Source organism: Gymnoscopelus braueri, assembly GCF_963280865.1.
Source record: "Gymnoscopelus braueri genome assembly, chromosome: 1".
In the NCBI taxonomy this organism is placed as follows: domain Eukaryota; kingdom Metazoa; phylum Chordata; class Actinopteri; order Myctophiformes; family Myctophidae; genus Gymnoscopelus; species Gymnoscopelus braueri.
Window position 1 is genome coordinate 3,846,229 of NC_137603.1, and position 23,031 is coordinate 3,869,259.

Here is a 23,031-nt window from a genome sequence, read left to right on the forward strand (position 1 = left end):
TCTCTTCGCCAAAAATAGCAGATCTACAAGCTCACAACGCGTCACATTCGCGTTGTGAGATTGTAGATCTGCTCTCTATTCTCACAAGTGTTCCTCGTGACATAAACTGTATCTTAGGGGGAAAGAGGTATCGTAATATGACATACGGTTCTGAACATTAACAATGTCATGCAGGATGACCTGAGTCAAACCAGCTTGAGAACCACTGCTCTAGCCTACTAATAAACTATAATATTAAACGTATAATAATTAACTTATACCAATTATAACTTATACAAATGAACTACTATAGTACTAATATAGTTATAATAATAACCCTGTCTTGTCTTGTCTTGTCCGTCTAGAAGTGTCTGTCTGTCTGTCTGTCTGTCTGTCTGTCTGTCTGTCTGTCTCTCTCTGTCTCTCTCTCTCTCTCTCTCTATCTCTCTGTGTGTCTCTCAGGGTGACACGCAGGGGAACAGGTGGTGTGTGTGTGTGTGTGTGTGTGTGTGTGTGTGTGTGTGTGTGTGTGTGTGTGTGTGTGTGTGTGTGTGTGTGTGTGTGTGTGTGTGTGTGTGTGTGTGTGTGTGTGTGTGTGTGTGTGTGTGTGTGTGCAGGGAACAAGTGTCCCTGAGCAGTAGGACACTCCGTCCGTCCGCAGGATCACGGTAAGAGACTTTTATTTTTGCAATATTGTTATTGTCAGTGGTGGAAAGTCACTAAGTACATGTACTCAAGTACTGTACTTAAGTACAATTGTGCGGTATTTTTACTTTGTTCAGTATTTACAATGTTCAATAATTTTACTTCTACTGCACTACATCTCAGAGGGAAAATATTGTACTCTTACTCCACTACAATTATATTACTAGTTACTTTGTAGATTTGTATTATTATTACAAAACACACTAACCACTTCAGCCCTATATATATATATATATATTTATATATATATATATATATATATATATATTAGGCCATTTGAAAACAGCCGATCTACAAGCTCACAACGTTTCGCAATGTGACGCATTGTAAGCTTGTAGATCTCCTATTTTCAAAAGATTTTTCATCACATTTTGAACTTGTGAAATGGGACATTCTTCACAATGAGTATTTTTACTTTAGGTACTTTAAGTATATTTTGATGCCGATACTTTTGTACTTATACTCAAGTACATTTTGAATACGGGACTTCTACTTATAACAGAGTATACCTACATTTATTATTAATAATAACATTATAACATTATGATGTTAGACCCCTGTTGTCCACTACACAGTCAAATGCTGTGGGTTAATGATTTGTAGCTCTGATATAGTAGGCTACACACGGTAGGCTACTTATAGACGTCAGAGCAAAAGAGACCCACAAGAGTAATCTCTCCAGACAGATTCAGAGCTCTGCAGCTCAATCTGTCAGGAGCTCCTGTTACAGCGTGTAGAGTTAGGAATGTGAGGAATGTAAACAAAGACACGTGGACCGGAAGTGGAGGGCTGAGGGCGGGACCTAACGGCCAACATCCTGTTATCCACATTCTATAGAGTACGTAGTAGAAGTCCTGACGTCACTCGTTCATCCCCTGGGTCGTGGAAGTAATTTCTCTATGGAGAATAACATTGGGTCGTCTTAGAATCGTCTCATATGAGAATTGTGCTCCAAAAATAAACAAACTGTCTCTGCGATATTGTCAGGGAGGAGGTTCTGTATTGTTTATGATAGTCAGTCACTCATATTTGATACGGTCTGTTTCTGGTGAAAGTTTTACTAATTCGGCGGAAGTAACATTATCGTTTTCTCACCATCAGTTGATGCTTCATATCCATATGGGTCAAACCGCCGGGGTCATTTGTTTATTTTTGGAACACAGTTCTTATTTGACGCGATATTAAACACGTCTATGGGGATTCAGAATGGGGGAAAATAAACCGCGACCCAGGTAGGATGAGTAAATTACGTCAGACTTAGGTGCTCTATTGGGAGGTTCCCCCAGAGTTAATTTAGCCGATCTACAAGCTCACAACGCCTCTCACGACGCATTAGTGAGCTTGTATAGATCTGCTATTTTGACTACTTCAACGTTTTTTTCTCTCCACAATTTATGGAATTTCTTTGATTTTTTTTTTATTTAGTTATGAAATTATTTTGAAAATTTAGTTTTTAATTCATGAAACATATATATTTTTGGTTTATGTTTTGAAACAATAATTAAGCATAAAATGTAGGAAACAAAAGGGATATTTACCTTAACTCTGAGATGATACAAATGGAACCAAATGGACCCTTACAGGTCTGTAACTCTGAGATTATACAAATGGAACCAAATGGAACTGTTAGGGTCCATTTGGTTCCATTTGTACACTGTCAGAGTTACACACCAGTCCATTTGTACTCAAAGGGCAAGACCACTTTGGTAGAGGTTTGGGTTGTGTAGATACCTTGCCATGATGTAAATCTAAATGATCAACGGCTGGGTCACCTGGGCGAGGGTGTATGTTGTATGTTGCGAGACCCGAAACACCCGATGACCCCAGGCTACAACACTAATGATACGTCCCAGTTGCATCCATGTGATGTTTTTCTTTATTAAGGTGGACAAGAAATCAATGCATTGATCTGAAATTGATCCTTCTAAATCTGCTCCTCATTGACTTACATTGTACAGTGAAACAGCTCTCAGAGTCACTCTTTTGGCACATAAACGAACACAAACAAAGTTGATTCAGACAATATAGAACATCACCAAACCCAGTACTGTTATTTTCTATTAATGAAAATGTTAACTTCCTGTTGATTTGAAGGATTCCAAGCTAATAGAAGAAGAAAAAAATAAATCAGAAACTACAACATTTCTCTTCCTGGAAAGTTAGAATGCTGAAATAGAAGCCACTTTGTCTTGCATTCATTACAAAATAATAATACATTTTGAAATGTTGTTTGAAATGACCGAACCTGCCATCGATGATGTCACTGGTAGGCAGGTTTCTGAACTGTCCACAGCCCTCCTCTGAGACACAGAGTGAGTAGACGGACATGGCATAACCATCATACAATGAGCATTAGTGAGCCAGTTGCACCACCTCACACTAAGTTCAAACTTAGCCTAGTTATACTGTAGCTTAAACACATTCAATCCGGGAAAGTATCTCTGTCATTTTAGATTTCTTTGGCTATTCAAAAATAGCAGATATACAAGCTCATAGCGCGGCACCGAGTGCCGCGCTATGAGCTTGTAGATCTGCTATTTTTTGAAAAATCGTGAAAATGAGTGCAAATCTTTGAAGATATATTAAAATATATATATATATATATATATATATATATATATATATATATATCACATTTCACATAAAAAAAACAAAAATAGCAGATCTACAAGCTCATAGCGCGGCACTCGGTGCCGTGCTATGAGCTTGTATATCTGCTATTTTTGAATAGCCAAAGAAATCAAAAAATGACACATACTTTCCCGGCTAAATGAGTTAAATGGCTTTTTTTAAAAGCCATTTAAGCTATAACTAGGCTAAGTTTGAACTTAGTGTGAGGTTGTGCAACTGGCCCCTGGGCAGAGCCTTGTATTAGAGAGTTACGCCAATGAGGAGGGCAGAAACAGCGGCCGGTCACGTGGTTCCTGTAAACTGGAAATAGTGACAAGGAGCCGTAGACTTCAGTGCATTCCATGAACTTCCGGTTTAGGGCTTTGTCACCAATAGACGGCTATGTGGAAGACCTGCATGGCCCCATGAAGTGAACGCTAGTGTCAGAACTCTATCTCTATGGGTCTGGTGAGGGCCAATTGTATAAGACATGTTTAAAATGGGAGAAGTGGCCCTTTAAGGAACTGATCTCGTTTAGATATTTTTAAAGTTTAGGAAAGTGCAAATTCTTCCCTAACCAACCACAGTGTACTGTATGTAGAGTTTTATTGTATGTTTTCTACGGGTGCTTAAAGGGATAGTTCACCCAGTTTTTTTCTTTAACGATTACTCACCCCATGGAGACTTGAATTCATGGATATTTTTTAGTTTTTGTCTCATTCCTAAACCAATAATTTGATGACCAGCGGTTCCGGTAGGAGACACAAAGGAGACTCTTTGTGTCTCCTACCGGAACCGCTGCCGGTCATCAAATGATCGGCTTAGGAATGAGACAAAAACTAAAAAATATCCATGAATTCAAGTCTCCATGGGGTGAGTAATCGAAAGGGAAAACTAAGAGCTTTGAATGTTTCATGTTATTTGCCACACTGCAAATGTGTTGCTTTTTTCTTGTTTATTGTCTTTGTTGTTTTTTCACCTGACTGGAAAACCCTTTGTTGGACAATTCAACAAGAGCACACAGGCGTTTCTCTCATCTTTGTTGCTAATCTCTTACTAATCTTTATTAATCTATGTTTTCCCAGGGTGACCCCTCACCTCTCAGGGATGATAAGGACATCATTCTAAATTGATGTCAGTGAGGACTGCAGGCATGGCGTCGTTCAGACAACAGAAAGTGGAGGACTTCTATGACATCGGTGAAGAACTGGGAAGGTAATCATTAAAGTCTGAACTGTAAAACACAGAATGTTCTGTCAGAGTGTTTGTTGTTTTGTAACTACTGTGAGAGGCAGTGGATGAATAGGCTGTATATCTGATGTAAAAAGGAGGTTTAGAACTTGTGTCTTAATCGGCAGAATAAGAAATAATTCAGCAATTATTTCTGAAATAATATAAAGCTCTTAAAATGAGAGGTTTTCACGGTTTCATCGTTTGTGTGAATCTCTGAGACTGTGACCTGATTGTAGGTAAACCAGTGAAAAGCAAGCACAGACTTTAACCCTTTAAGACCGGTAACGCATATCTGTTTTAACCACTTTAACCATTATTTTATACTTTGGCTATTCAAAAATAGCAGATCTATAGCTCATAGCGCGGCACCGAGTGCCGCGCTATGAGCTTGTAGATCTGCTATTTTAGAAAAATCGTGAAAATGTGTGCAAATCTGAAAAATAAATAGAAAAATAACTCAAATCTTTGCTTCTTGGGGGGTCCCTGGAACAACATATTTTGAGATGGGGGTCCGATGCCAAATACATATAATTTTGGGGGGTCCTTGACATGAAAAAGTTTGAGAACCACTGATATTATAGCAACATAATTATATTTTTTTGTTTAAACTGTTAGGATATTTAGAAGACATTTGTAGAATCCCCCAGAAGCAAAGATTTGATTTACAAATGTTCGCTTTAAAAATATATATATTCAAAGATTTGCACACATTTTCATGATTTAAAAAAAAAATGCAGATCTACAAGCTCATAGCGCGGCACTCTGTGCCGCGCTATGAGCTTGTAGATCTGCTATTTTTGAATAGCCCAAAGTATAAGATAATGGTTAAAGTGGTTCAAATCTAAAATGACAGACGCTTCATGCTGCTAATGGAAGTGCTGAGGTCATGTGTTTAGTGTGTATGTTTGTTATTTGGGAGGCTTTCTATCGAAAAGCATGTCCTCACTTTCTTTCAGCTCATGTTGGAGCGTCAGTCCAAGATGTTAAAAGGTCTTTTTATTAATAATAATAATACATCAGACTTATATAGCGCTTTTCTAGTACCCAAAGTCGCTTTACAAAACGGCTTAAAAACTATTTTATTAGGAGCAAAAGAAAAGAAAAACGTTAAAAGGCTAAAAACAATAAACTAAGACTAAGAGGAAGAAAGGGAGATTTGGTTTGGGTTAGGCAGGGAAAGCAAGTCTGAAAAGGTGGGTTTTGAGGGAGGCTTTGAACACGGCAAGAGTGGTGGGCCTTGATGTGAGGTGGGAGTGGGTTCCAAAGGGAGGGGGCTGCAACTGAAAAAGCCCTGTCACCCCAGGTGTGTTTGTTATTAATACTGATCTGATCTGAGGTTACATCTACCCGAAGACATTTACAAGCTCATAGAAATGCCTTCCTTTGGAGGGCAACGTGGCGCAAACTGTCGCCTCACAGCTAGAAGGTCCTGGGTTCGATTCCCACCGGGGACGCTGTGGGCGCTGGGGGCGTGTCTTCTCCTCCGCGTCATCAGCACCCATACCCTAGGTGGGGTTGGCGAAAGGGCCTTTCTGTGTGGATTTTGCATGTTCTCCCCGTGTCTCCTAGGGTAGTTAATACCCTCACAAAAACATGTAGTAATCCTGGTCGCTATACCGCCTCCCCCATGACAGCCGGAGCGCCTGATGGAGGGGAAAGGAACTGGTTGGAATAACGTGTTCCTTCCACACGCTACGTCTAACCGGGTAAACTCCCCCCTGTCAGGTGACAAGAAGGTCAGTTGGCTCTCATGCATTGAAGGAGGCATGAGCTCGGCCCTGGCCTCCCTAGGCTGGTGAGGGGAGTGTAGCGCCCAGGATCACTTAGACAATTGGCACCGGGTGAAAAATAAGGGTTACAAAATCGTGGGATACTTTTTTATTTTTTTTTACTTTTCACTTTGACCACCAGCAGGTCTACTTTAGCAAACCACATTTTTGGAACAAAATGCCTCAAATCATGAACGCAGTGTCCGATTGCTGTGAAAGGCCTAAGAAGAAATGGCACCCTTTTCACATTGGCCTATTATAGCGCCACCAGGAGGCCATAATAACCTACCTGACCTGGCGGAGACTTTTTTATTCGATGTGTGGGGGGGAAAAAAATTATATATTTTTTTTTGTAGATTATGTTATTTATTTATATTTTTTATGTTTTTGTGTGTAGGAAAATGTAGGTAACGAGAAAAAAGGGTAAATTTACCCGCGACCCATACAAATGTTTTAAAGAATCAACGTAGTCCTCTGCTTAGTTCTGTGCTCATGAAACGATCTCCATTCTACTGCAGAGCACCCAGGGGTGCTGTGTGTGTGTGTGTGTGTGCGTGTGTGTGTGTGCGTGTGTGTGTGTGTGTGTGTGTGTGTGTGTGTGTGTGTGTGTGTGTGTGTGTGTGTGTTGTGTCACACACACACACACACACACACACACATGCTGTGTCAAAGGAAGGAGGGTGCTATCTATCTTTAGCCGAGTCCTGAATAGAATGAGGAAGCCTGGTTTACAGTTACGCGCCAGTGTCTTGCACCGATCTACAAGCTCACAACGCGTGGCAGCAGTGCAGTGCGCTGTGAGCTTGTAGATCGGCTATTTCCGTGCACGGTGATGTGATGAAGTGTTGTCTTACTGAGCATGCAGCTGTCACAACACGGTCATGTGACCTCTGACAACCTAACACAACACTACAGCTGACTCCCTGTCAGGGGTGGAAAAAGTACTCACATTTTTTACTTAAGTAAAAGTATCAATACTGCAATATGGAAATACTCTGTTACAAGTAAAAGTCCGGAATTCAAAATGTACTTGAGTAAAAGTACAAAAGTATTGGCATGAAAATGTACTTAAAGTACCAAAAGTACTCATTATGCAGAAAGTCCCAATTCAAGTTTTCAAATTGTAAACATCTTTTGAAAATAGCAGATCTACAAGCTCACAATGCGTGGCATTGATTGATTGATGTAGTTTATTTAGTAAGACATGAGAACAGTACATGACAGTACATAACAGTACATGGAAGTACAAATTCACAATACAAGGTCTACTAAACTGGAACCCTCATTAAGCACGCAGCTTGTTTAAGATGAGAACCCCATGCACACAAATCATGATGACATATAAGAGACAAACAGATATACACACTACTATACAGAATGTCATACAATCAGCTTTCAGGTTACTGGTATGAAGAGAGAGAGAAAATATATATATATATATATATATATATATATATATATATATATATATATATATATATATATATATATATATATATATATATATATATATATATATACTGTATATATATATATATATATATATATATATATATATATATATATATATATATATATATATATATACAAAAGAGGAGAATGAAGTAGGGGGGGGCATCGCAACTGTGTGTGTGTGTGTGTGTGTGTGTGTGTGTGTGTGTGTGTGTGTGTGTGTGTGTGTGTGTGTGTGTGTGTGTGTGTGTGTGTGTGTGTGTGTGTGTGTGGGGGTGTTGGAGTCCAGTCATAAGTTATCATGAGGCTACAGAATTAGCATAGCGCTATGAATAGACCTGTTAGTTGGCTTGTGGTGGAAATAGCTTTAGAGCAGTGGTTCTCGACCCCCCAGGGGTCCTTGAGGGCGTTCCAGGGGGTCCCTGACAAAACTAGTCAATATAGCATCAGAATCAGTTTAACCACTTTAAAGGAGTAGTTCATTAAAAAAAAAATCACTTATTTTCTATAAATTACACCCCATGAAGTTTAGAATTCATGGAGATTTTTTTGTTTTGGTCAGATCTACAAGCTCACAACAACGCTAACCTACATGAGCAGGATCAAGTCCATGAATATATTGTATATATATATATGGTCAAGTCCCCAGCCGTAGTTTAAATAGTTCCTCATTTTGCTGGGGATCCCCTGGAACCCCCTCAGGGACCCCTATAGGGGTTCCCACTTCCCAGACCTCACTTTGAGAAGCATGTCTGTAATCATCCCAAACCTTTTAGCTTGAGACCCAAAAGGGAATGTTTACGTCTCCCCGGGACCCAAAGTAGTGAAAATGGTCTGCTATTTTCACTACTTCTTGGATTTTCTTTTTTTATTATGTATTTAAGAAATTATTTTGAAATTATTTTGGAATTCATGAAAATCTTGAAAATAGCCGATCTCCAAGCTCACAACGCGGCACGCTGCGACACGATGTGAGCTTGGAGATCGGCTATTTCCGGTGCGCGATGCCGCACTCAACTAAGTAATCAAGATTCAAGCAAATGCTGGAGATGCAATTATTTCAGCATAAAATGCTGCATTCAAGTTCAGGAGGGTTTGGAAAAGGCAATTCTCTTGAATGCTGCGTTCAGGTGTGGCATGGAAAGTGGGCCTTTTCATTTCTTTCATAGTAGTAAGTGCTACATTCATGGTCTGGAGAGGGCACTTTTACAGACAGGAAAAAAAGGGCAGGGGCTCAAGCCCCCTTTGATGTCTATGTGTGCACGTGCCTGAAGCAGTGCGTTGAGGAGCTCAACACTGGTGTGTGTGTGTGTGTGTGTGTGTGTGTGTGTGTGTGTGTGTGTGTGTGTGTGTGTGTGTGTGTGGTGTCACAGTGGTCAGTTTGCCATGGTGAAGCAGTGCGTGGAGAGGAGCTCGGGGCGACCCTTCGCCGCCAAGTTCATCAAGAAGCGCCAGAGCTCGGCCAGCCTGAGAGGCGTGAGGAGGGAGGAGATCCAGAGGGAGGTGAACATCCTGCGGGAGGTGCAGCACGCCAACATCGTCACGCTGCACGACGTCTACGAGAACCGCACCGACGTGGTGCTCATCCTGGAGCTGTGAGCGGGGGTCCGGGGACCCACAGGGGTCCTTGGGGGGGGGGGTACCAGGGGGTCCCCAGCAAAAATGTGTTAATATAGCATCACAATGATCTTAACCGCTTTAACCTTTTATACTTTGGGCTATTGAAAAATATCAGATCTACAAGCTCATAGTGCGGCACCAACAAATGAGCTTGTAGATCTGATATTTTTTGAAAAATCGTGAATATTTGTGCAAATATTTGATATATTTTTCAAAGTGAACATTTGTAACTCAAATCTTTGCTTCTGGGGGGTCCCTGGAACAACATATTTTGAGATGGGGGGGGGGGGTTCTGCAGCCAAATACATATAATTTTAGGGGTCCTTGACATGAGTGTCCGGGTAGCTCAGTCGGTAGAGCTCTCGCCTTCAGACCACAAGGTCATGGGTTCGATCCCGGGCACCGCCAACCAAGCGCATGAGTAGCACGGCTTGGGTGCGGTAAGTCGTGCGGTAAGTACTGGGAGCTGAGGATAGGTGTGGCGCTCCACCTCAGCAATCCATCTCCCAGGGGTCTAGCGCATTGTAACGGGGACAGACTCCCGCGTGTTACTCGGCTGATACCGACAATAAGCCATCTCCCGACCTACTTACTTATTATTGACATGAAAAAGTTTGAGAGCCAATGCTATAGGGCATTGCAGTGCCGGCCATTTTGTGGTGCTACAGATTAAACAAAAACATATATATATCATCATGACCATACAACATATGTTTCTGTGTCAAAAAATATTTAAATATTTAATTATATGACATAATAAATACGCATTTTTTGACACAGAGTCAAATGTTTTATGTTCATGATTCACCAGGAGTCTGGATGGCTTTGGTTCCAGGCTTAAAACAATTAATATAAATATTTTCGGAAATCTCTATGGGAAAAATGAATGAGTTTTCTATCTGTGGAAACACAAATTGGCCGCCACTGCTATGCCCTGTGTCATTTTAGATTTTAACGTTGGCAAACTATTCAAAAAATAGTAGATGTACAAGCTCACAGCGCGGCATTTTTGAACTTTTTGGAACAAATCTGGCACAACACATTTTCAGATGGGGGTCCGTGGTTATATTTTGCTATATTTTCGGCGAACAGATGTTGGTGATTTTGCACATCCTGGCAGTGATGTTAAAGGGCAAGACCACTTTGGTAGAGGTTTGGGTTGTGTAGTTACCTTGCCATGATGTAACTCCAAAGGTGGGCAAGAAATAAAAAATAATTACTCCATTAATTAGAAATTGATAATTCAAAATATGCTCCTCATTGACTTACATTGCGTGCGTGCGTGCGTGCGTGCGTGTGTGCGTGTGTGCGCGTGTGTGTGTGTGTGTGTGTGCATGTGTGTGCGCGTGTGTGCGTGTTGCAGGGTTTCTGGAGGAGAACTGTTTGACTTCCTGGCCCAGAAGGAGTCTCTAAGTGAAGAGGAGGCGACACAGTTCATCAAACAGATCTTAGAAGGAGTTCACTACTTGCACTCCAGGAACATCGCACACTTTGACCTCAAGGTGTGTGTGTGTGTGTGTGTGTTTTCACAATTTTTCAAAAAAAGCAGATATACAAGCTCATAGCGTGGCACTCGGTACCGCCGTACCATTTGTGTTGTTAAAATGTTTTTAAAATATTCCGCATTTGTCGCTTTTTTTCAAGATTTATTTGAAAATAGACGCTCTACAAGCTCACAACGTTGTGAGCTTGTAGAGCGGCTATTTTCAAATAGTCGATGTATGTATAGCTTTAAAGTGCTCATGTGGCCTATAGTCGCTTCTGTTGGGCTTGTTTTCATGGACCTGTCTCCCTCACGACCCTCAGTAAACCATGCTGTTGCTTTGTGCTCTTTAGCCAGAGAACATCATGCTCCTGGACAAGAACGTTCCCCTGCCAAGGATCAAACTCATTGATTTTGGACTCGCCCACAAGATAGAAGCTGGCGTTGAGTTTAAGAACATCTTCGGAACACCTGAGTTTGTGGGTCAGTCATAATACAGCTCGGAGATTATATTAAGAGAGAATACATTTGAATATACACTATTTATTAGTGGTAGTTCTTGCATTGCTATGTAACCTTTAGAATGTCTGTATGTTCAGGTTACCTCACAGTGGGGTTGTGTGGTTTTAAAGTGTCACATATAGTTCCTGTATGTGTGGTTTCATGTGCATCTTTTTCTTCTTCTTAAAGGTCTCATGACATTAATTATTAATGTTCTATATTGTTGGAATCAGCTTTGTTTGTGTTCGTTTACGTGCTAAAAAAGAGTGACTTTGAGATCTGTTTCAGCGTACAATGTAAGTCAATGAGGAGCAGATTTTGAATGATCAATTTCTAATCAATGAAGCAATTATTTTTGATTTCTTATCCACCTTTGGTGTTACATCATGGCAAGGTAACTACACAACCCAAACCTCTACCACAGTGGTCTTGCCCTTTAAGGCCTACACCTAAGACCTTACACCTTGGACGCTACAGTAGAACTGATGTATTGTCCTCGCCATCTGCCATCCTCAGCACCAGAGATCGTCAACTATGAGCCTCTGGGTCTGGAGGCCGACATGTGGAGCATCGGAGTCATCACCTACATCCTGTGAGTTTATTATGACATCATCACCTACATCCTGTGAGTTTATTATGACATCATCACCTACATCCTGTGAGTTTATTATGACATCATCACCTACATCATACATGGGCAACTGGTGGGCCGGGGCCTACATGTGGCCCCCACCTTCACTTAATGCGGCCCGCAGGTTAATATCAGAATAGTGATATATTATTAATTTCAGCTGTTATGATTCCAAACATGCAAACATGACCCACTTTAATTACTCTATATTAGTAGCTTAATGACTAGTATTAACATTCTATTGTCTTGTATTTGTACTGTATTTCAGTTCATAATGTCAACATAAGTATAACTAAATGCATTTGAAATTAAATACATTTTTTTTTTCAGGATTCTAATTAAAAAATAGCACCAAAATAAATTTGGATTCCAATTTAAAAAATTGCAAAAAAAAAAAAATCAAGATTCCAATTGAAAAATAGCAGATCTACTATTTTTGACTATTTTCGCCATTCTATGTCACACAAAAGTAGAAAAAATTGCCGATCTACAAGCTCAAAACGTGTTGCAGTGCGACGCGTTTTGAGCTTGTAGATCGGCTATTTTTTGTAGTACGGCATTAATTTACGAAAAAAGTTAAAATATGACAAAAAGAGGTTTCTGCACAGTATATGCAATGTGGCCCTCTGGAGTGGAAATAAAGTGGCCCTCTGTGTCATCAAAGTTGCATCACCCCTGACCTACATCCTGTGAGTTTACTATGACATCATCACCTGACACCTACATCCTAATTATTACATCATCACCCCATCACAATGATTTGAACTGGATGAAACTAACATAAATATTATATCGTTGCTGTCAGGCAGAAACCTCTCATCTCCATATTTTAACTATGTGTTTTTTCGTATATTAACATCATACTACAGCGTCACACACAAGCATCACAAGTAACAGATCTACAAGCTCACACCGCGTTTCGAGCTTGTAGATCTGCTACTTTTGATGCTTTTGAATTTGAATCTTAAAAAGTAACTGTTTTGGACATAATATAATAATATATAATGATAATAATAATGATGATAATAATATACTATATTTCCAGCCGACAGAGACAATATTTCACATAATTATTTGCTCCATGCTCTAGTTTTGGCATTTAGGGGCAAAAACATATAAAAATCATGTTTTAATTTAGGGCTTAAAAAACTAACAGTAAGATGTTAAAACCAATGAAATGTGTGGAGGAAGCCAGTGGAGTGATGTGGTGGAGCAGATGACCTGAGAGGTCTGGAGGATTCATGGTGAAACATAAGATAACAAACCATTCAATGCTTTATAGACCAACAGTAGTATTTCCAAATCAACCCTTTGGCAGAAAGGGAGCCAGTCCTTTACTCCTTGGTATGTTCTTAACCACATGAACCCCAGCATCTCTATTCTTGGGGGAACTTTGCCAACATTTGCCGATCGACACTAAGAAAAACAGAGATGGCACAGAGATTTGGTGTAGAGTAAAAATAAAATGTACAGTTGCAACTCGGGTTCCGTTTGACTAAGACTAGGTGATAGTAGGCTGACTACTTACTGTATATGTACCGGTTTTCAACATTCACTACACAATTGTTCCGGTTTTCAACAGAATTAAAATAATAATAGTTGTTTTCAGTGGTTTATCATGTGAACATGCTCACCTAAACCAATCAGAACACATGAATTAATGCATTGCGTGTCTGAATTCAACACTGAGGCTGATGTTTGTCAATCAGTCATTGTTGCCTGTATGCTATGGTGTGTATCGTATTCATGTGCACGTGCAGGAACGTGCATGAATGTGCACATTGATTCAAGGGTCCCGGTTTGAGGGGCTGAATATATGGTCACCCTAGCTGTGGGTGTGAGCACTTTAAAAGGAGCACATCATACTAAAAACCCTCTAATCTTCCGTTTCAGACTGAGTGGTGCGTCGCCATTTCTCGGGGAGACCAAGCAGGACACGCTGAAGAACATCTCGGCGATAAACTACGACTTTGACGAGGAGTTCTTCGGCCACACCAGCGAACTGGCCAAGAGATTCATCAGACAGCTGCTGGAGAGGGATAAGATGTAAGTGCTTAGGGCAGCCTTTCACACCCAACCTGTGGGCCGGGGACCTCTGGTGGGCTACGAGGGTATTGCAAGTGGGCCTCCAAATAATCGGCAAACAATCTTTATAATATAACATGAATATATACTCTAAAAACATTATTTAAAAAATATATATATATTTAAAACCTTCTAAAAAGTGTTCACATTGTGATACCATAAGCACAGGGTACAGGGTGGTGGTGGGTGGGGGGGGGGGGTGTCACATGTCAGAGTGTGTTAATAGACAGATAGATAATGTTGCACAGCTACATCATTGTGATCGGATGGGGTTTGGTCTGCTATCAGCAAAACGCACAGAGCTCTGGGGTTTAGCCTGACATTAACCCAAAGTAAGACTGTCTTTGCACCCTACTGCCATCACCATACATTATCAGAGACATTGCAACAGGCAAGGAAGGGAACAATCCTTAAAAGCAAAGAAAGAAAGAAAGAAAGAAAGAAAGAAAGAAAGAAAAAGAAAAACAACCACATTAATAAAGACAATTCACAGTAACAATGACATTGTGTGTAGTGTATAGTTCAGACCATACATGGGCAACTGGCGGCCCAGGGGCCACATGCCCCCACCTTCACTTAATGCGGCCCACAGGTTAATATCAGAATACTGATATATTATTGATTATTGCTATAGACTGAGCTTTAATTACTTCAGTCTATATTAGTAGCTTAATGACTAGTATTACAATTCTATTGTCTTTTTTATGTCCAATGTATTTGTATTTAACCCATTAAGACCTGAGGCCATTCTTTAAAAAAAATCTAAATCCTAACAGTTTTTTGAAAAAAATGTAAAAAATATTTTTTCAAGATTTTTCAAAAATAGCAGATATACAAGCTCGTAGCGCGGCTATGAGCTTGTATATCTGCTATTTTTGAATAGCCAAAGAAATCTAAAGTGACACAGATGCGTTCCAGGTATTAATGTTAAAGGAGAGATCCGGCCATTTTAGGTTGTGTGTTTGATGTGTCGCTAATCACTCACCAACATACAAAGGAACGTTGAATTTTTCCAGATCGCTGGTTGCTTGTTTCTCTCACAGACGCCAGGTTCTGTGAGAGAAACAAGCAACCAGCGTCATCTCGTTCTGCACGAACGGTAGCTCGTGCGCGACATTCAGCACATGTTTGAGTATCATGAGACTCCACGATGAGCATTAGTAGAGAAAAAACTAACTTTGCATCGGTTATAATAGACGATTTTCACTCTTACACACGTCTCCCATTATGCCGCTGTAAGGGGTCTGCAGAATGGACAACAGGGGCAGATCTGGAAAAATTCAACGTTCCTTTGTATGTTTGGTGAGTGATTAGCGACACATCAGACACACTACCTAAAATGGCCGGATCTCTCCTTTAAGTTCATAAAGTTAACATAAGTATAACTAAATGCATCATCAAAGTTGCATGGGCCCTGGTTCAGACGGCCCTTCATAAAAATGTACCTCTGTATGTATGTGTACCGTGTGCACTGGTCTGTGTGCAGTCTTGCTGTATCCCGGCCTAGAGGTTGACAATCTCAGTGCAAAGGTCACAAGATCAGCGTCACACCCGAGATTCAAACCAGGGTTTCTCGCGTGGGAAGAGACACAACCTAACACCTTAACCGCTAGCCTAAAAGGAACCCAGCGCGTTGTGAGCTTGTAGACAGGCTTCTTTTGCACAATGCTCTCATACAACATAGTATACAAAGTAAATATGGAGATACAAGGTTTCAGAGGAGAATATTATGTCAATGTGGGTTTTATCATAAATAGTGTGGATGGGAATATGCACATCAACAGTATAATAGCTACTGTGTGCCAGAACATGACTGCGTCACTATAACTATGATCACTATAAGTAATAAGGATGGTAATCGAGGTCATTCTATGCATCTGTTTCCTGCAGGAAAAGGTTAACCATCCAAGATGCTCTGAATCATCCATGGATAAAGGTACGAACACAACACTGTTTCACATCCACACGGTTTCATCGTCATGAGTCCATATTAGTCATGGACTGCATAGAGATCTGACCATTTATGTCTGTTTAATTTGTTCATTGAAATATACAATGAAATGACTGGCACCAATAATCAAAATAGATAATGTAGCATACTATGGCCAAACCAGGCCATATCCTTAATAATGTTATACTTTCAAATTATTTTAAACAATAGTGGCAGTAACCAATCTACAAGTTCATCTACAAGCTTGTAGATCTGCAATTTTCTGTATTTTTGAAACATTTTGAACGTGAAAGTGGTTAAGTCTGTCTGTACAATGAAACGTATTTATAATAACTTGTGACTAAATAATAACTATATTGGATCCATTGAAACACAGGTTTTTTTTTCTCCATTTCTTGTAAAGTAACAGGTTTGGACCATAGAGTTAAAAATAATAGAGAGGGCACCGGGAATCCTCGCCCATCCACTTGCATTGAGTTGCTCACCCAGCGCAGGGTCCTAAATCACCCCTGCTTACGGGTTGTGAAATGTGATGGGTGGGGCTTCTGTGACACGTTACGTGTTGCGTCACCTTCATGCGCAAGCCTGTGCGCAAGCTGATGAGTCGAGCCCATTGGTCGAAACCGTTTTCGCTCGTTCGTGACAGTGGCCCAGGTCGTTTTAATTACGTTAAGACCTGAAGCCGATTCTACAAATGTCTCCTAAATCCCAACAGTATTCTGAAAAAAAATATGTTTCTATATCAGTGGTGCTCAAACCTTTTTCATGTCAAGGACCCCCAAAATGATATGTATGTTGTTCCAGGGACCCCCAGAAGCAAAGATTTGAGTTAAAAATGTTCGCTTTAAAACAATATATTCAAAGATTTGTACACATTTTTCAAAAATAGCAGATCTACAAGCTCGTAGCACGGCCGTGCTACGAGCTTGTAGATCTGCTATTTTTGAATAGCCAAGGGTAAAATAATGCTTTTTTAGCTCAAATCAAAAAGTGACACAGATGCGTTCCAGGTCTTAATGGGTTAAGCTGCAGTACCTATGAATGGCCAGCATGTCCAAATGCGCTTCAATGCAACCTCTGGGTTCTGGGGGCGTGGTTTGAACATACAAGGTTTCAATAATATTACATTTACATTCAGTAAACCTCCATCTTTTTCCTCTGACCTTTAACAGTCCAACGAATGCAAGGAGGAGCCCAAGGCCCGCGAGACCAAGAAACGTGAGCGCAGACAGCTGAAGACCAAGAGGCTGAGGGAGTACACCATCAAGAGTCACTCCAGCATGCCTCCCAACAACACCTACGTCAACATGGAGCGCTTCGCCCAGGTGCTGCGCAGGCACACACACACACACACACACACACACACACACACACGCACACGCACACGCACATGCACATGCACGTGCGTGCAAAGATTTGAAACACCCTTTTAACTCTCTGGACTAGGGGTGTGCCGATACACTAATTTCACGATACGATATATGGCACTTTTTTTGGGGGGGGGGGGGGGGTCCTCGTGGAGGCTTTTGCTGCTCTAAAACGATCGGCGTAAACGGTAATAAACGCTGGCACTGGATGTACCCTGTTTTTAAAAACTCTGGCACTCGATGTGTTAAAACTATCGTGAACCAAAACAATACGACTATATTGGCAATTTCGTCAACAAATAAAAAATCACACCCTGTGTGAAGTGGGCGGTGTCTTGCTAGCTAATCACAATACTGAATGGAGTCAACCAATCATGTACAAAAGATAAATACATTTATTGAAACACTCTTTATGATGGACGAAACCATAACTTGAAAAAAACAAATTTTTGGTTTTTTTCAAGTTATGGTTTCTTATATAGGGCTATGCACATGTGTCATGTGACACTGGCCAATCACAGTCCTGAATAGACTGTGATTGGCCAATCACAGCGCAGGATAATTGTACAAATTTCCTGGGCCCAGATCACAGCGCAGGAAAATGTAAATTTTTCCAAATCTCACTTATAGGGGCGGTTTCACCGCCCAAAAATCACACCCAGTGTGAAGTGGGCGGTGTGGTCATCACAGTGGTCATCATAGTGATGGAAGCTCACTTCCAACATTTTTGGAAGTCCATAATCTTATTTATAGGTTATTAATGTCATCATGTGTCTCGCTAGCCAATCACAGTGCTGAATAGAGTCAGCCAATAGAGTCAGCCAATCACAGTACAGCTAACTGGGCCAGCTGGGCCAATCACAGTGCAGGAAACTAATACTAATGAGATGTCCCAACCCCACTTATAGGGGCGGCTACACCGCCCAAAAATAAGACCCAGTGTGAAGTGGGCGGTGTGGTCATCACAGTGGTCATCACAGTGATGGAAGCTCACTTTAAAAAATATTTTTTTTTTGAAGTGCATAGTCCTATTTATAGGTTATTAATGTCATCATGTGTCTCGCTAGCCAATCACAGTGCTGAATAGAGTCAGCCAATAGAGTCAGCCAATCACAGTACAGCTAGGGGTGTACTAATGAGCCAATCACAGTACAGCAAATGTGTACTAATGAGGTGTCCCAACCCCACTTATAGGGGCGGCTACACCGCCCAAAAATGGATGAAAATATTAGTGGAGAAGAGATCAAATAGAAGTGAGACCTTGACTAAAACTAAATGGACTTTCATTCAAAAAGACTATATGACTAAAAGTCCATGAAAATGCCCCCGTGCCCATGCAGGTGGTGGAGGACATCGGGCAGATGGAGGGCTCCTTCAGCAGCCTGGCGCTGGCCCACGACTCCCTGCAGGAGGACATGGACGCCATGGTGTCCATCTACAACGAGAAGGAGGCGTGGTACAAGGAGGAGAGCGAGGGTGTGCGCCACGAGCTCTCCCAGATCCGCTACGAGTTCCGCAAGGTGGAGGCCATGAAGAGGAGCCTGCAGGTACAGAGATGAAACACTTAAGCAATATTACACGAGAGGGTGTGCTTTACCGTCATTATTGTCACGCCTGTGATGCGGTCCAGGAACGAGGCGCAGCCGAGTTCCGCGTCCGCATCACAGAAGTGACAATAATGTAAGGTAAAGCACACCCTCGAGTGTAATATTGCGATTATACAACAGTTACCAACAAAACACATCCAAATGTATTCATATTGTGGAGCAATTCATAATAAAAATGTTTCGCTATTATCCGTTTCCCTGTAAAGAGAAGAGTTTTTCACTGAGACATTAAATAGTCCCAGTAGCAGCGCTTTGAGTTAGAGGCACCGTCTCATCAACACAGCCGAGCTATCAAGTGCGCAGTGGAATGAAATTCCAGTGGGCTATATGCTCCGTCGTACGACTAATGTGACGGGACTTTTGAGACGGCCGTGCCCAGAATGGGTTGCCTTATTCGGATAGAATGGTGTTACTGCCCGCCCCTACCGGTTCTCTAAATTTTTATTTTTAAATAGGCTTTGTCATGATTAATTGACCACATATATGAAGTTAAACAACTAAATTCTATCCAAACGATATCTTATAAGTAAATTCCGTGCCTCAAAATAGAAGTTAGAGAGCTTTTTGAAGTAAAAAAATAGCGGAGAATTGGCCGCACAAGAAAAAGATGGCTGCCGTTCGTGTTTTGGGCTCACTCGAACTCGCCACCTGATTGGCCAACGTAAGCTGTCAATCACAGAACAATGAGCGACGACGCTGATAGGCTCGGCCGTTTGAGAAAGGGAGGGTTTACCAGGCTAGTGGGTCAAGCTATGCAGGCTACTGTCTGTTTGTTTTCCTACCGTGGGACAGCGTGACTTCACAGCACAGCTGTGCGCTTTATGGTCTAATCAGGTGCGGACTGCAGTGCGGAGTGATTTATTTAATGTGATTAGGCCCGTGATATGATGCTGGTTTGAATCACGGCTAGAAAGCTATTTCAACCAATCAGATTGCTTGGTCGGAACTACCTGTTGTATAATATGGATTATCAGAGGCGTCAGGGCCATTCACTGTGCGTACTCACTCTCACAGATCCGTGATTTCATACCCTCCACTTTTTGCAACAAAAAAAAAATGTTATGTAAATGTTTTAACTCTGGCAGTGAATGAGTTAAGTTATTTTATATTGTGTCGTACAACAATGTTGTGAAAATAGCCAATCTACAAGCTCACTTGTACGTAGGTCTGTTATTTCTGAAAACTAGAGGCCCCTCACACCTCTGATGCACAGCCGATCCGACTGATATGCCCATATATGGAGATCTATCCGTCAGTCCTTGTCCCTTTTATGCCCATATATGGAGATCCCTGATGTCATCAGTATATGGCCATATATGGGCATGCCCCCTTTTGTGGCCATATATGGAGCTGAGTGATTTGTTTGCGCCTGATGCCATGACGACACATTGAGGTTAGACAACACACTCCATATTTGAGCCTATAGCTGCATGGGAACTCAAAAACATGCAGTAATCCTGGTCTCTATACTGCCTAACGTGTTCCTTCCACGCGCTACGTCCTACCGGGGAAACTCCCCACTGTCGGGAGATAAGAAGGCTTGTTAGCTCTCATGCATTGAAGGGAGTGTGGGATTGTATAGCGCCCAGGATTACTTAGACAATTGGCACTGGGGGAAAAAGATGGGGTTGCAAAATCGTGGGATAAAAATGTAAGAAAAAAAATATTGGCTCAGGAACGCAAAAAAATAAAAATAGAGTTGTGTAATTGATAGAAAATAAGTAATTTTTGGGGTGAACTACTCCTTTAAATCTCTCTTTTTGTATTTATTTGTTACAATGGATCAGTGGGCTTAACCCGTGTACGTCCTCTAACCGCGGACCTCCTCTTCCAGGACGACATGCGGGCGTTCAGCGTCAGCCTCGGCGCGGTGAGTGGCCGCTACCAGGAGAGGCGGAGCCACTTCGACGCCCTGCGCCACGAGCTCAGCAACGAGCTGAAGTGGGTGCAGGAGGCCCTGGGCTCCTTCCCCCCTCCCCCCTCCTCCGCGGGGGGGGATGGGGGAGGAGGAGGAGGTGGTGGTGGGGGTGGTGGTGGGGGTCCGAACTGCAGCTTCTCCGCGGTGGTCTTCAACAACAACGAGGTGAACGAGGCCCTGAAGGAGCTGCTGAACCGCTCGTGCGGTGGAGAGCTCCTGTCCTCTGGCATCAACCTGGACCTGACCGAGGCCGGACAGCAGAGATGATGAGGCCTGGTCGACGGCTGTCACATTATTGTTTATATATCAGTGATTCTCAATGTGCTAAATGTGTTGACACAGCATCACAATCGTTTTAACCACTTTATCCATATTTTATATGTTGGCTATAAAGATTTAAATAAAAGTTATTTTTGAAAAATAATAATGATCTTAAAGGTATTGGAATATTTTGAATAATTTAGATTTATGTTTTATTTTTTAACACAAATCTTCTCTTCTGGGAGGTTCCTGCTACAAAATATTTTCAGATGGGGTCCTTAGGGGTTTAGGGGTCCTTGACATGAAAAATGTAGGGGTCCTTGACGTGAAAAAGTTTGAGAACCACTGGTTTATATCAATAATTCTCAATGTGGGGACCCCCAGGGGTTCCAGGGGGTCCCCAGAAAAAAAACTTGTTTTTATTTTTATTGCAAGGACCCCCAGGTTGTTATGCATTAGACCACGGACCCCCATTTGATACCAGTTTTTAATTCTCTGGCACACCCCAATCTACACTGTCAGATCCTCAGTGTTAATTTAACTCTTAAGATTGTATATAATATCAGTAGTACCACTCAAGGGGCGCCGATGGCCGGGTGGCCTTTGCTGCGTGTCACCCCCTGTCTCCTGTCCTGCCATCACTGTACTATCCAAATAAAGGCAGAAACCCCCCCCCCCCCCCAAAAAATAAATAAAAATAAAAATATATATTTTTTTAATTGTGCTACTCAAGAAAACATGTCTGCAATAATGTTTTCATTCATTCATGTACATCAAGTTAATAATAAAATAAAGGTGAACTTATCTAACAGCTTTACTTCCCTGTTCAATGACAAGACAATATATGATCTCATCTTATCACTTACCCTGCCTTTAACCAGTGGCAAGCCGTCAGGGCCAGCAAAGCCTTCTCTGCTGGCCCTGCTGCACTTGGCTGATTCAGACATTTGTATTTCATAATATATATTTCTTTTTCACGAACATGTTGTATTTATTTCGCTACCGTCATTGCACTGTCTCTCAGTCAGACTGGATGCGCCGACGCGCCGCTTCCATTCTGTGCAGGTCTAAAAATAGCGCCTGTTTTTTCTTAACCAATCAGATTTTTTTCTTGTGTTGTCTCCGGGTAAAAATCTCCACCGTGAGGCCTTTAGAATCTCAACTGAATCCACCTGCTGTTGAAGTGAATGGGGCCGATATATAGATTGTCAGGTTCTTTAACCAATCAGATTTCGCATTTGCCCTGCTGGGCGTATTCTTTCAGGTATCAGGGTCTTCTAGCCATAGACATATAAAGGTAGACGCCTCCTCTGGCTCTGAAGCGTCGGCACGGCGGGCGCTTCAGAAAAGAAAAGATAAACATTTAAATTTGAATGCATTTTACTATTTGAATATCCGGATCTACAGACCCAGTCCGGGTTTCTTCCTAATAAATAATAGTAAAATCAACAGGAAGTTGACATTTGTATTTAAAAAACAAACAGTACTGGGTTTGGTGATGTTCCATATTGTCTGAATCAGCTTTGTTTGTGTTCGTGTACGTGCTAACAGAGTGACTTTTAGAGATGTTTCACTGTACAATGTAAGTCAATGAGGAGCATGTTTTGAATTATCAATTTCTAATCAATGGAGCAATTATTTTTGATTTCTTGTCCACCTTTGGAGTTACATCATGGCAAGGTAAATACACAACCCAAACCTCTACCAAAGTGGTCTTGTCCTTTAAGTGATAGAAGCTTCTAGATCATGTGACAACAATCTCTCTCTCTCTCTCTCTCTCTCTCTCTCTCTCTCTCTCTCTCTCTCTCTCTCTCTCTCTCTCTCTCTCTCTCTCTCTGAGTGAATCAGGAAGTGAAATT

General features: G+C 41.4%; 1 protein-coding gene across 2 annotated transcripts; it reads left to right on the top strand.

The window, feature by feature from the left end:
* The first annotated feature begins 542 nt into the window (after window positions 1–542).
* dapk2a (death-associated protein kinase 2a) lies at window positions 543–21,332 on the top strand. 2 transcript variants are annotated; one of them, XM_080435017.1, is made up of 11 exons: window positions 543–647; window positions 4,380–4,509; window positions 9,122–9,343; window positions 10,732–10,870; window positions 11,205–11,334; window positions 11,869–11,944; window positions 13,877–14,029; window positions 15,959–16,004; window positions 17,192–17,344; window positions 18,727–18,933; window positions 20,828–21,332. In XM_080435017.1, the coding sequence occupies exons 2-11, from the start codon at window positions 4,427–4,429 to the stop codon at window positions 21,176–21,178; spliced, it is 1,560 nt and encodes a 519-aa protein (XP_080291143.1). In that variant the 5' UTR covers window positions 543–647; window positions 4,380–4,426; the 3' UTR covers window positions 21,179–21,332. The 2 variants fall into 2 exon arrangements, with proteins under 2 accessions (XP_080291143.1, XP_080291144.1); XM_080435018.1 differs by lacking the exon at window positions 9,122–9,343.
* Window positions 21,333–23,031: the final 1,699 nt, after the last annotated feature.

Excerpts from the sequence above, each read along its gene's own strand:
- dapk2a (XM_080435017.1), top strand. The coding sequence starts at position 4,427 with ATGTCAGTGAGGACTGCAGGCATGGCGTCGTTCAGACAACAGAAAGTG. Across the intron at positions 16,005-17,191 it reads TGAATCATCCATGGATAAAG|TCCAACGAATGCAAGGAGGA; the intron begins GTACGAACACAA and ends GACCTTTAACAG. Across the intron at positions 17,345-18,726 it reads ACATGGAGCGCTTCGCCCAG|GTGGTGGAGGACATCGGGCA; the intron begins GTGCTGCGCAGG and ends GTGCCCATGCAG.